The sequence below is a fragment of the Mugil cephalus genome, chromosome 14 (assembly GCF_022458985.1).
Source record: "Mugil cephalus isolate CIBA_MC_2020 chromosome 14, CIBA_Mcephalus_1.1, whole genome shotgun sequence".
Lineage (NCBI taxonomy): Eukaryota > Metazoa > Chordata > Actinopteri > Mugiliformes > Mugilidae > Mugil > Mugil cephalus.
The window spans coordinates 757,050-770,255 of NC_061783.1; the positions used below are offsets into that span (position 1 = coordinate 757,050).

The window sequence follows — 13,206 nt, forward strand, 5'->3', positions numbered from 1 at the left end:
GCTTCCAGAGTCGTGATTGGAGCGGGTGGCTTCCTTCACCTCTCACATTGGCTGGTCTTTAACAAATACACTCATCTTTTTACATACAAAACCCCGCCCCCCGTACCGCGTAGGGGGAGCCGAAGGATGCAAAACAGCGTATTTTAGCCCTATGTATTGTCTTCCAGGCATCCGTTCAACGTGGCTATGCATGATGAATGTTCGTGGTAAATACATTTCGAACAGATGTGAGGTGACACAGAATTGTAAGAACAACGGGTCATTCTTGAGAGCATTGTGCATTTGAGTTATTATTTGACAAATTTACTTTTTAAAATATTGTGTTTATGCATTATTGATAAGTAGAATCGATATAAATCAATTAGTTTTACACTTCCAAAACAAGTCGATCGTGAAAATTAATTTACAAGCCTCCTAACCATGCGCCTTCACCTTCTAATCGTAGTTAACAGCAGAACATATCCTGCGCCTCCCCCTCTTCCGTCTGTTTGTCTATCTATCTATCCATCTATCTGCCTGTCAGACAACAATAAGGGCACAGGCACACCGTGCGCCGTTTAGTCCTGGTACCTAAACACATTGTTAAAAGCCGCTGATAGCGGTGAAGAATCACTGATGCTGGTTAAGAATAGTGAGCGTTGACCATTTGCTTCTACACAGTAGCTGTTATTCTGCTGGATGATCTGAACACATCGGTGAGTGATTCTGTTCGCCGAGCTTGCTGCGGGGAGAGAATTTGTTGACATTTTTCACATTCAGCGCCATTTGCAGACAGGTACACCTACCGCTCCCTTTATTGTCCCTACTCTCCATCGTTAGTTTTTTTAAAAATGTATTTTTAATTTATTCTTGTTCTGTTTTCTCTTTGTTTCTAAATTGTGTGTGGAGCATTTCGTATTTATAAATTAATCGTACAGTTTAGAACGCAATGCCTACTTTGTTCCTTCTAAATACTGACAGGCCTGATTTTCATCATTTTGTTACACAACACGTTGAGGCAGAAACAGTTGGTGTTTAGTGGAAAACCTTCTCGCTCTCATATTGCTTAATGCCTCTAGCGCTGAAAACTGCCAAAATATTATCCAGTCAAGTGATGCTGTGGATGCAGGCGTTAGTCGGTGTTATCAGCTTTTCCAGCAAATTACACGATCACCACGGGGGCTTCTGATCTCCTACAACCATTGGAAGAGTCGGATGTTCATATTGTTCTCTTGAAAGTGGAAAGTTGGATCGGTTCCGTTCAAGAGCTGCAAATATTAATTCCACTCTCTCTGTTGTTGTTTTGTCTAGCACTTACCCTACCTACTGTTTGAACAAAGTGCTGTGTCCTTTAAAAATAATCATCACATTTTGCATGTGTTATTAATGCATCTTTATGTGCAAATGTTTTAGTTTCATAAAAATAATCTGTAAAACAGACACACACATACACACACACATTATGTATTGTTTAACAAAGCGAGTTGGTTTTGCATATTTTTTTTTAAGATTTTGAATATGTATAATGTACAATATTTGTATTATATATGTGTGTGTGTGTGTGTGTGTGTGTGTGTGTGTGTGTTTGTATAATAAGCTAATATTTAGCTACCAGGCAGGCACAGTTTCGGCTGTTTAGGCGCTGTATGAAAACGATCACAGGACCATGTAAGTGGGGTTTGCACACTGACTTCGTTTTAGTTGGTTTGGTAGTGTTCAGATTCCATATTCTGTGTATTACTTCAGTGGATGTTATGCCAATGTGAAGATCTGATTATAGAGGGTCCACTGAGGCTGGGATATTATTCAACTGAAAGGGCAACATAAATGTTTATAAAAGACATCAGTGTCATAAAGTGCTGACAGTTGATATGTTCAGCTCCATGACCAACAAATATCCTCATCTAACCTCTAACTCACATTCTCTGTTAGTATCCTTTACTACTATTTGACACTACATGCATCAGCCATGTAATCACACTGTCATGTGTGAACAAAGTGATAATTGACCCTTTGTTGGCCTTTGTGACAGAGGGGGGCTCTTACCCATTGTGAAGAATCACAATTACAAGTTTCAGTTACTAACCGAGTCTGCGTTTTCATTATGGATATGAACCTGCACATTGCTATTGTTTTTCAAACAACAACAGTAACATATGATGTCAGGACTTTACAAATGGATTACAGTAAAGTTTACAACTCAGTGAACCAAGTCCCAAATGCCTTATTTGTGGTATACAGTATGGTGGCGGCTATCATAGCTAAGGAGTTATCAAGCATGTGTATTTGTCTGTCTGTTCTCTATATATATAGAGATACAGAGATAGGGCTAGCACTTTACATAGCAGGATTCAGACTGTTTTTATATTATAGTATTATTGAACCCCAACTCTTTCATCTGAGAAAGCAGGAAGGTCTCAGACAGAACCAGAATTTGGCCCTGTGGCCACACTGGAAAAAAAAGTTTTAAGAGACATCAAAATAAACTCTTGGGAGTTTGGTGGAGTTAAGAGCAGGAAAAAAACAAAATGCTATAAATTAACAGATGCAGCTGGTCATGTAGCTGCAACACATGCAGTTGTACATCCCACTATAATGTTTTGGTAAAAACACAAAAGGATTGTGTACTTTCTATTCATTTAGGCTAAAATGACTTAAATTCACTTGTTGTTGCAGTAGTTGACTTATCACACTGTATGTGAAGGCTTGTCTTAAAGTGATAGTAACACCCAGTTTTATCATTGTATTAAATAGTCTTACTCAGATTAGTCTGAAACATTTAAATGTTATCCATATATCAACGTGAAATTGGATGTTGGGTGATTTATGATGTTTTTCTTATGACTCATTGCTTCTTATCGGTCTCTGTCGTTGCTTGCTTATGTTTCACACTGTGACATATTCACCATGGACAGATGATGCCTCTTCTCCATCACTGGAGACTAATAGTGAACAAAGAAATGCAAAGTTATATCTCCTCATTTTCAGTGTTGTTCTTCTTCCACATTTAGAGATGTATGGAAGGAGGGAGGAAAGGGAAGGGAGAACAATAATCCCTTTTTTGGTGATTAGTTTTTGTATTAGATGGTATCGTGTAATGGTTTTTACACAGAAACCTATTTACACACACTTTTGAGCACACCATAACTTAGTGTCTTGTGCTTTATGAGTCAGTGTTCTAAAACCACAGATATAGCAAGGACTTGGATGGCATCGATAAGATTTTATTAGGGATGGCTTGATACCACTTTTTAGCATCAGATACCGATACTGCAGCCTTGAGGATCGGCCGATACCGATCAGTTTGTTTTTGTAACTCTAAAAGTTGGTAATAATACACGGATGTAATTTGCTTGATACTGACATCTAAAAACATCACAGTACAACAGCTAATCTGGTCGCAAAAAAAAGAAGGAAAATATGTGACCACAGCTGGAGTTATGCTGTGACTTTATTAAAACTTAAAGCTCACATAGCTTTTAACAGCATTTGTAAACACTGCACCAGTTGCACCATTCTAATGTTTGAAATGAAATAAAAAAAACGTGGTGCAAATATTTAAATTAAATTAAATAATTTCTGTGTTTAAACAGAAATGTCACATTATACCTCATTGACATTGCAAAGATGCAATAAATAATTTCAATAATGTATGCAAGTTCCTGCACTGTAAAAGCACTGCGAACACACCTCTGTCGCGTGCAGCTGCAGCAAGCGTGTGACGTGTGTGGATCAATTGTAGAACGAGCGATTGACAACATGGCAGAAAGCCAGCCTGAGCCTTTAGTTGAAAAGAAAGGTAGGACAACTGCGGTCATTTGGAGACATTTTGGATTCAAATTGTCGGATGTGGAGCAGAAAGACATTGTTTGCAAAGCTAGCATAGCTGTCGTGTGTGAACCCCAAAGAAACATGACAAATTCATGTAACCATTTAAAGTTCTGCCATAAAGTGGTCTATGCCAAAGTATTGAAGGAGCAAGAGTGCATTAACTTCAGCCACCACCGCTTACAGTCCTCCATTGAGGACACTCTTTACAATGCCACTCCATATCCCATCGGCTCCTGGTGACAGCGAGGCACAACGGAGGATGTTACATTTATGGTATAAAAAGTTATATTTAAAGTTGAGTTTTGGTGGTTCATTAAATACCTTTTTTGAAATCAGTGAATACTCGTGTTTATTAATTGTGATTTCAATATCAATCAAAAATAATTGTGACTATTATTCCACACGGCAGACATGACTACAGCTCTGCAGGCTTCTGTTCACGTGACAAAAACATAGGCGAATGGCAACCATGGGACAGCTCAACAACAGTGTTAAGGCATGTGGTGCAAAGTGAAGTTGAGGATATGTGAGATAGTTTGGGCTTATGGATCGGATGGGGTGGGTTCTAATAAAAAATCCGATAACTGATCCAGTCATTTTGGCGTGGATCGGACTGGACCATCCCAAGATTTTATTGATAAGAATGATATTATCGATTCTGCTTATCGATACGATTCTTTGTCGTTTCCCTTCTCAATTCCTCCTGTGAATGCATGTTGCATGTTGTGTTTTTACAGTCCCTTCTGGTGAAGTGAAGTCACTTTCAACTGTTTCAGCCTTTATGCAGTCGCGTCTTCCTTGTTGTCACATGAGTGTCATGTGATGTGAACGATGTGCTTCTACTTAAAGATTCCTCTTGTTTTATGGCGGTTGGCAATCAAATTTTAGGTACATTACAGCCACCATCTAGAGTGGGATGTAAAGATTTGGCACGAATCGATAAGGGGAATCGACAAACACGAAGGCTAATGATATCTATGAACTGAACCAGTTGGAACCAGTTCTTTAAAACAACTGGTTATCGCTGCCCAGCTCTAGTGAGGACAAGAGTGGACATGGCTGTATCTGGATGAGAGGGGATGAGAGCAGAGCAACGAAGCTAGAGTGATGCTTTGGTAGCAAATGTTAGCATGTGGATGTTAACATGTTGCTCAAAGCACCGCTGCAGATTAACATCACTTCAGCCACTTCCATGTTGACGCTTTTGTTCCCAGTCACCACTGCATATGTGCTGTCAGTACATCAACAAATTAGGAAAGGTGAGATGTCTCACTCAGAGTTAGTTGAATTGGCTACAGTTAAACATTGTTTGGCATGGTACTGTATGCCGTGGGAAACACGCGTATGATGCCACTACCAACCTGTCAACTGTCGACTAACGCTATTTTCGACCCAAGCGTCCCCTGTACGCTATAGTATGTGTCGTAGACAATCTAAGCACATGATAGCATGCACCATTCCAAACATGTAATAGACCAAAATGCTGGGGAGAAACTTATCTAAAAGCCTCTATCAGGCATTGTCACCTAAATGAAACACAAATAAAACCCCAAGCAATTGTATAGGAAAACGACGAAAACGTGAAAACGGCAAATGTCCCATTTAGTGCTTCTACAAACCTCAACACGTCAGGATAGCCACACAAATGGGGTGCTACTTGAAGTGAAAGCAAAGATGCTGTTGATTACAAAGATGCCTGTCTCTGTCTTCACTATGTGACAAAAACTCAGAGAGCTAGAAGCCAAAGAGTCACAAAAATAATATTCGCAAAATCATAAAGTATGTCTTGCCTGCTGTTTTGTGATTAAAAGTGAGATTCCAGCTCCAAAAAATGCTGATAATGGCTTCTTCTATGACTCTGTGTCAGTTTGAAATTAATCATGAATCTCCCGTTTGTTTGCATAAAAAAGAAGAGGTTTGAAGATGTAACCCATTTATTTTGGGTATGGCATTTCTCACAGGAACTAGAAAAATAGGAATAGAGAAGAAGAGGATAAGCATCGAGTGAATTTCACATAAGCTCTGAGCATGCCTGGAATGGCAGCATTTCATTCACAGATGGCACTCCACCAGAATGAATTTATATGCATTGGTTGCAGTACACTGGGCAGTATATTTTCCATGGCCCCATTATGATATTCTGATGACGATATAATTTAACTGCTCAGAGTCTATGTATAGTGTGTGGTGTCTTGAAATTAATAAAGTCAATCACTGTTGCTAATACCTCACATATGCAACATAACCCTGATGCGTAGTTAGCAGCATGATAGCATGCTTCCTCTTTCCCACAGATGTTGGTAGGGTTCAGCTGTTTATTTTTTGTTCATCAAATACTCCTCGCCTCAGAGTCATTTGGGTCAGATTCACAGCTTCAAGTTTGTTTCTAGATATTTTTCCAGCACAATGGCCCTGTGTGGATCATGAGGCTTGTGAGGAGGGAGGGACAGTGACTGATAGACATCCAGATTCCAATGCGCAACAGCCTTTAATCCCGCACAGGGACAGATTAATTTTAAAGCTGCTTTTAGTGCTTAAGCCCTCTTTCAGCACTCTATGCTACCACAAAGTCTGAAAAATAGAAATGCTTAAGAACATTCTTACTTTTCACAAATGCATTTCAGTTTCAAATTTTTAACCAAGCCTTACTCTAACTTCAAATCTAAGAACATATTTATAGTGATTATTGTTTGATCCAAGATCATTTCAGATTCATTAAATTGTCTGAATGTTAATGCTTCAAATATTATTTGTTTCTAAGTTTGTGTTCTGTGTGGAGTTTGCATGTTCTCCCTTTGCCTCTGTGAGTTTTCTCCAGGGGCTTGTATGGTCAATTTAGAATTACCTGAAATGCTTGTCTTGGCACAGCCAAAAACATGACAATAATTCATCATTTACCATGATCTACTTCAGTCATTGAGCTTTGTTTGCTTTGCCGAGTGCCTCCAACATGGTGACTTCCGGATTGATGATTGATGCACTGTGAAAACCCTCTATTGATTTGTATAGGTTATAGGTCACAGTAAAGTTGGAAAAAGTTCAGTGTGGATTATTGATTTTGGTCTTATTTTTTTACACCACAAAAAAAAAAAAAAAAAAAAAAATAACAGAGGCATGTAGATTTTTGTATCCACTGTACTTAGATATGTGAACATTCTCAGTGATGAATTTTAACAAAGACAGATACAGGTCCTCTCTCACTGAAACTCATCTGTCCTTCACATATGTGACCCACAACTCACTGTGTTCACACTATGCCTTCTGGATGTTGGTCACTTATAGCTTTCCCAGGACAAGATCTGAATGGGACCTAAGAGGTTGTTAATGAAAATCTCATTGTCAAAAAAAGATTTTTGAAATATATAGACTTAGACTTAGACAGATTTGAATGATCCACAAGGGAAATTACTTTGTCACCGTAGCTGTGTTGTATATAAAGTAAACACAAGAAAGATAGAATAAAATGAGATTAAAGTAAAATTAAAATAAAAAGTGTAATCAAAAAAATTACAGAATTAGCATTATGAAAAAAATTACAAAAATAGTTGTCAAAAACAACGTCCGAGGTTGTTTGGTCAGTTGAATAGCAACAGCGGCATGGATCATCACATGGTGTTTCTCGTCAATGGTGTTTCCTTGTCGCTGGGGGAAGGATGTAAACGCCAACAGAGTGTGTCTGCCCGCAGAGTCTGAAGCCGGGCACAGACATACTGTGGTCCTAAGCCAGATGCTCAAAGCTCTTCTCATGACACACTCCCTCTGGGTCCCATCAAGCACACACAGTCCATCCATCCCGCCACCAAATACCTTGCGTTCCTTTGAGGACAGACGGCGCCACCGACCCGAAAGCTCCTTCTCTGCTCTTCCACCTCCAACTCCAGTCTGGCATCCCCAGGACTTCTCCTGAAGCTCAGCGGGACCCTCAGGCCTCATTCTGGGCAGCTCAGAGGACATGGACAGCGCTAACAGGAACACACCAATGGAACACAATGGCCGATCCGCCGAACTCCACAACCAACAACCAATGATACAGCCAAAAACAAAAATAAAAACCAAAAACCATTTGATTGGTTCAAGGCACCGAAAATCAACTGGCAACATGTAGCCACTCTTTCAAGTGCATTTTTCAAAATTTTTCATTTTTCTTCTCATTTCATTTTTTCAAAAACATATAATTAATTGTTCACTGTACTGATTAAAGGACAGTTGTTTACTGTTATTAGATTGCCCTACATTTTCTACTGCAGGTGTGCTCACTGGCATAATGCACAAATATATGAGGTTAATGAGAGGAATTATACATACAGGTAGAAACAGATAATTGTAGAGTTAGAGTCTCACTATTGTCAGGTTCTTGGACAACTAACCCTATTTACTGTTCAACAGTAACAGTCCAGGAATTTCTCTCCAAACTGTAACCACACAACTACCAAGATATCCCAACAATGCTGCAGCAAGTCACATCACAGCCCTAACTATTAAATATTTTTTGTTAATCATCCCCTCCTCTCTGACATAGTTTTTGTTGCCATATCAACATCTTTTCTGAAAGTTATACAGTTGTATGTGTTTTCAGCTGCCAGCTGATGCAGTTTTTGAGGCCATCACGTACTGTAAGTGATGTAATTAAATGTTTTTCTAAATACATTACAATATAAATGACCAGACAGGCACATGTTTATCACATGTTATCACATGTTAAGTCAAGTATGAGGTGATGAATATTATCATGTTGTTGGCAAACTACAAAATGTGTGTTTTATCAGAAGGGTGAGGATCCCAAAAGTCCCTTGAGTAACGTGAGACGGTAGATATAAGCTCGGTGATAGTAGAGACACTAGTGAGAAACCAGTGCGAAATAAATGTTCTTGCAGACATGTTAATGGTCCTAGTGTTGTGATTAAAGTGATTTCATGGATGTCATTGCAAGTTTATGTGTTCTCAAACAGGAGATGTTATGTGTAATGTTTTTATCTTTTCATGATGGATGGCAACAGAACACAGGACTTTCTAACTGCATATTACTGTATAATAATTTGTAATATCTGCTGTTAGTCTTACTGTTAACTAATACAATTTTTCCTATCCTATCCTGTGTTTTCCTGTGTTCCCTATACATCAAGCATTCTTAAGCAAAATAAACCCCAAAATGTAATTTATTCAAGACTCAAAAGGACATTCCTCCTCTTATATACATGACAGTCTATTTTTTCTGGTGTTCTGAAGGAAGTTTGGAGGAAGTATAAGAAATTAATACAAGTGACTTAATCAGTGAGGTAATACCTTAAAAGCAAAATTTGAGTTTACACCTTTATATAGTAATTGAATACCTCATGTTCACTTGATGTTGTCATATTAGCATGGATAGCGTGTTTACAGTGTTCTGCATTTTTTTTCTCTGCCTCTAACAGCTGTTGCCATGACAACTGACGAGGCTGAAAGTCACCAGAAGAAGGCGGCGCAGCAGGAGGAAGCCGGCCAGGATGCCAGGCTGCCTTCTCCAGAGGATGAGCAGCTCCAGCTTCAAAACCGCAATTCAGCTGGCCGGGGCCTCTCACGCCTCTTCTCCTCTTTCATGAAAAGGCGGTCGCAGTGTGAGGGCGAAGGGGGAGAGAAGGGGGAAAAAGAAGAAGAAGAAGAAGCCAAAGCCCCAATTGCTGATCCTGAACCTGAGCTGAAAACAGAGGGAGAGGTCGCCGTGGACCAGCATTCAGTTAGCAGTGCTGAGGCCCAGGTCAGCCCCTTAGCCATTTTGTCCGTCTTCTTCTGTGTGGTCAAAAAAGAGTTACCAAGAATCTTCAAATTGCAATTTGACATAATTCTAAGATGAATACCTGCATACACACACTCATTGGTCACCTCATTAGGTAGACTTTGCTTGTATAGGGTGGACCCTCTTGTCTTCAGAACTGGCTCAATTCCTTGTGGCATAGATTCAACCAGGTGTTGGTAACATTCTATAGAGTTTGTTATCGACTTGATAGCATCACGCAGTTGCTGCAGATTTGTCAGCTGCACATCTACAAAGTGAATCTCCTGTACCACTACATCCCAAAGGTGCTCTGTTGGATTCAGGTCTGCTGAACGTAAAGTCCATTTAAGTGAACTAATTGTCAAAAAAACGTTTTGAGATGATTTTAGCTTTGTGATATGAAGGTGTGTTATACTTAGGAACACTGTGGCATTTAAACAGTAGTTAATACTATAGGCCCACAGAATGGATCCATGCATTTATGTTGTTTGTATTAACTTATGACTCTACTCACCCTGTTGCCTTTCTATCAGCTTGAACCAGTCTGGTCATTCTCCTCTGACCTCTGGTATCACAGAGGCATCTTTGCCCAGAGAACTGTTGTTCACTGAATGATTTGTCCGTTCTCTGTAACTCTTGAGTTGGTTGTGCATGAAAATCCCATTAGGTCAGCACTGTCTGAAATACTCAGATGAACCGATCTGGCATCAACAGCCATGCTGCTATCAAAGTCTCATAAATTACCTTTCTTCACCATGCTATGTCTACATGCCAAAATGCACTCAGTTGCTGCCATGTAACTGGCTGACTAGATATTTCCATTAACAAGGACTTAAACAGGCGTTCCTACAAAGGTGGCCAGTGTGTGTATCCATGCATACAGTCTTTTTTCCCTCTGTAACCATGTCTGTAAACCCTGTGAATACATGTCAGAAATTTAGCCTGAGGTCACATATATACATGTACAGCATCTAGAAGAAAACAGTATTTCAGTGCAAAGAGAGGGTGTAATGTGTAGAATTTATCTGATCAGGGAGTTTTTTTTTATTAGGTTACATAACATGATGGTTAAAATTCAGACATCAACTGATTCATCACATCTGTTATAATATAAACCATATGCACTGCCTTGCACAACAATGTTTTGATGCAATTTCTTTGCAAAACATATGCCCAATATTATGTGGACATGACAACAATTCCTAAAATAACCATTAAGGGACACATTATGTAATTTTTAAGTCATTTTTTTTAGTGTAGATTTTTTTTAAATGAACTTTCTCATTTCTAGACACTTTGCTGTGACATCCAAGACTGTGGTCAGATGCAGTCTGTTTGTTTTCATTATTATTGGGATGTGTCTATAACTTGTTTGGAGTTCACCTGTGGCAAGTTTAAAAGATTAGTTATAACTGAGAAAGGCACATATTTGTATATGAGTTTTAATTAATTCGTGAAATTCTCTGAATACATTTAGTTTGATCATTATGGTTTGTTATGTGAGTTTAAGGGGAACATTTTACATACAAATGTCCTCTGAACGTTCCTCCTTTAAGTTTACTATAACACCTTGATGCCTGTAGAGGTAAAAATGCTTATTGTCGATAAATGTTTCAGTGACACTGCACAGTCATCAGAGTGTCTTTGTCAGGCTCTGCAGATAGAAAAGAAAGAAGCTGAGGAGGAAAAGGGTGGAAAAGAGGAGCGCAAGAAGGAGAAGGGAGAGGATGTTGCCTTTGAAAAGGAAGGAGAAAAAGAGGAGAAGAAGAAGGAGGTGGACGAGGAGAAGGAGTCTGGACCTGATGGAGGCCCTAAGGAAGAAAAGGAGGAGAAGACCTCAGAGGAGGAGGCCAAAGCCCCCAGAGCATCACGCCGTTCTAAGACCATGCAGATCAAAGTTACCCTGCTGGATGACACTCTGTTCGAGTGTGAGTTGGATGTAAGAACCTTTTTATTTTACATTTTCTTACACACGACACATCGTCATACACTCATACAACAAAAAATATTTGGTTACTTTCTTTAAATTTAATATAGCATACATATACTTTGGCTTTCCTACAAAACTGACTCCATCCGTAACTTTTATATGTTTTCATAAACAGCTGTAACAAGGCAAATTGTTAAGTGTCCAAATATATTTAATGAATCAATTATCTGACAAACAGAGAATAGGTCAGTAACTGGCTAAAATACACCATGGGTTCTTGTCCTTGTTCCAAGACAAATAATTAGCTACTGCAGTATAACTTATTGAAAAAGTGAATGCTAATAGATAGATGGAAAGGTGTCTTGGGCTATATATCAGCATACCAGTGAGATTGCTTATTCAGTCCTGTGCACTGGCAAAAGCACTTAAAATGGGCTCATTAGCGAGAAGATGGCCTATTCTGGTGGATCACATTTTGGTTTACATCATGAGTGTTGCCAAGTGTGTTTGTGTTGCTTACTTGGGGCACCAGGTAAGCAGCATAATGGCAATGACAACAGTATGCTTTATGGGAAGAAGTCAAGCTGGAAAACGAATTGTGAAGTTTTGCGCAATTTTCTGCTGGGAGACCTAGGGTCCTTCCATTGATCTTGTGGATTTTGTTCTGAGTCTAAGCATTGTTGCAGACCATGCACACCATTTCATTGAAATTGTATTCCCAGACAGCAGTGGCCTAATCTACCACAAAGTATTTTTTCAGGAATTATCTGAGGAACACAGCAAGTTCAAGCCTGAAACTATCTGCTATAGTTTGGGCAGACGAGAGCATGTCATGTAACAAGTCAACCAGGAGAATGCAGCCTTAATGTCATCCTAATGGGAGTAAAGACAAGTACTACACAAACCTTTGCTTTTAACTTTGCAGCTTGAACCTGCAGTTGCAAGTGAATGCTGAATGTTTAATTACTCCCGTGTGTGTGTGTGTGTGTGTGTGTGTGTGTGTGTGTGTGTGTGTGTGTGTGTGTGTGTGTGTGTGTGTGTGTGTTTTAGAAACACTGTAAAGGCCAGGACCTCTTTAGTAGGGTGTGCGACCACCTCAACCTCCTGGAGAAAGACTACTATGGCCTGGCCATTTGGGAGACGCCCACCATGAAGGTGTGTAAGATTCTAATAGTCAAGGAAAAAGAAGCTTATCATATGTAGACTGCACAGATTTTAACTGTTGTCATAACAAAATCTCATGCCATACGTAAAAATTTCCTGATTAGACTTGGATGGACCTGACCAAGGAGATTCGCAGGCAGGTACAAGGTAAGCTCAGCTTAAGTCTTTTTCATTTTGGTAAGATTGGTAAATTCATACTACGTGTATATTTATTACAACACACCGTCCTTTTCTTCTTCAAGGTGCCAACTACAATTTCACTTTCAATGTGAAATTCTATCCACCAGACCCAGCCCAGCTTTCAGAAGACATAACAAGGTACTTTGAGTATTTCAGTCATTTTGTGTATTACAAAGAATTTTATTGTATAAAGTCTAAGCCGTGGATGGGAAACTTTAAAGAATTAGATAAATTATCCTGGTAAGATCTTTCCTGAGTATTTCGATCACAAGTTGCCACCTTAAAGACAAACACATAGTACCTTCCTGGGTGAAATTAAGAACTGCATTAAGATAAACAAATTCAAATATCTCACAGTAATCACATTTGT

The 13,206-nt window shown here is 39.2% G+C and overlaps 1 protein-coding gene across 14 annotated transcripts in view; it reads left to right on the forward strand.

Annotated features, from left to right (window-relative positions):
- Positions 1-546: 546 nt before the first annotated feature.
- epb41a (erythrocyte membrane protein band 4.1a) overlaps positions 547-13,206 on the forward strand; it is a 47,295-nt gene continuing 34,635 nt past the window's right edge. For 13 of the 14 annotated variants that reach the window (XM_047604612.1, XM_047604609.1, XM_047604620.1 and 10 more), the window contains exons 1-6: positions 547-695; positions 9,222-9,544; positions 11,214-11,501; positions 12,543-12,647; positions 12,761-12,803; positions 12,899-12,974. In XM_047604612.1, the coding sequence (XP_047460568.1) occupies positions 9,230-9,544; positions 11,214-11,501; positions 12,543-12,647; positions 12,761-12,803; positions 12,899-12,974 (827 nt within the window). In that variant the 5' untranslated portion in view covers positions 547-695; positions 9,222-9,229. Of the gene's footprint in view, positions 776-9,221; positions 9,545-11,213; positions 11,502-12,542; positions 12,648-12,760; positions 12,804-12,898; positions 12,975-13,206 lie in introns of all 14 variants that reach the window. The other variant, XM_047604610.1, reaches the window with a different exon arrangement.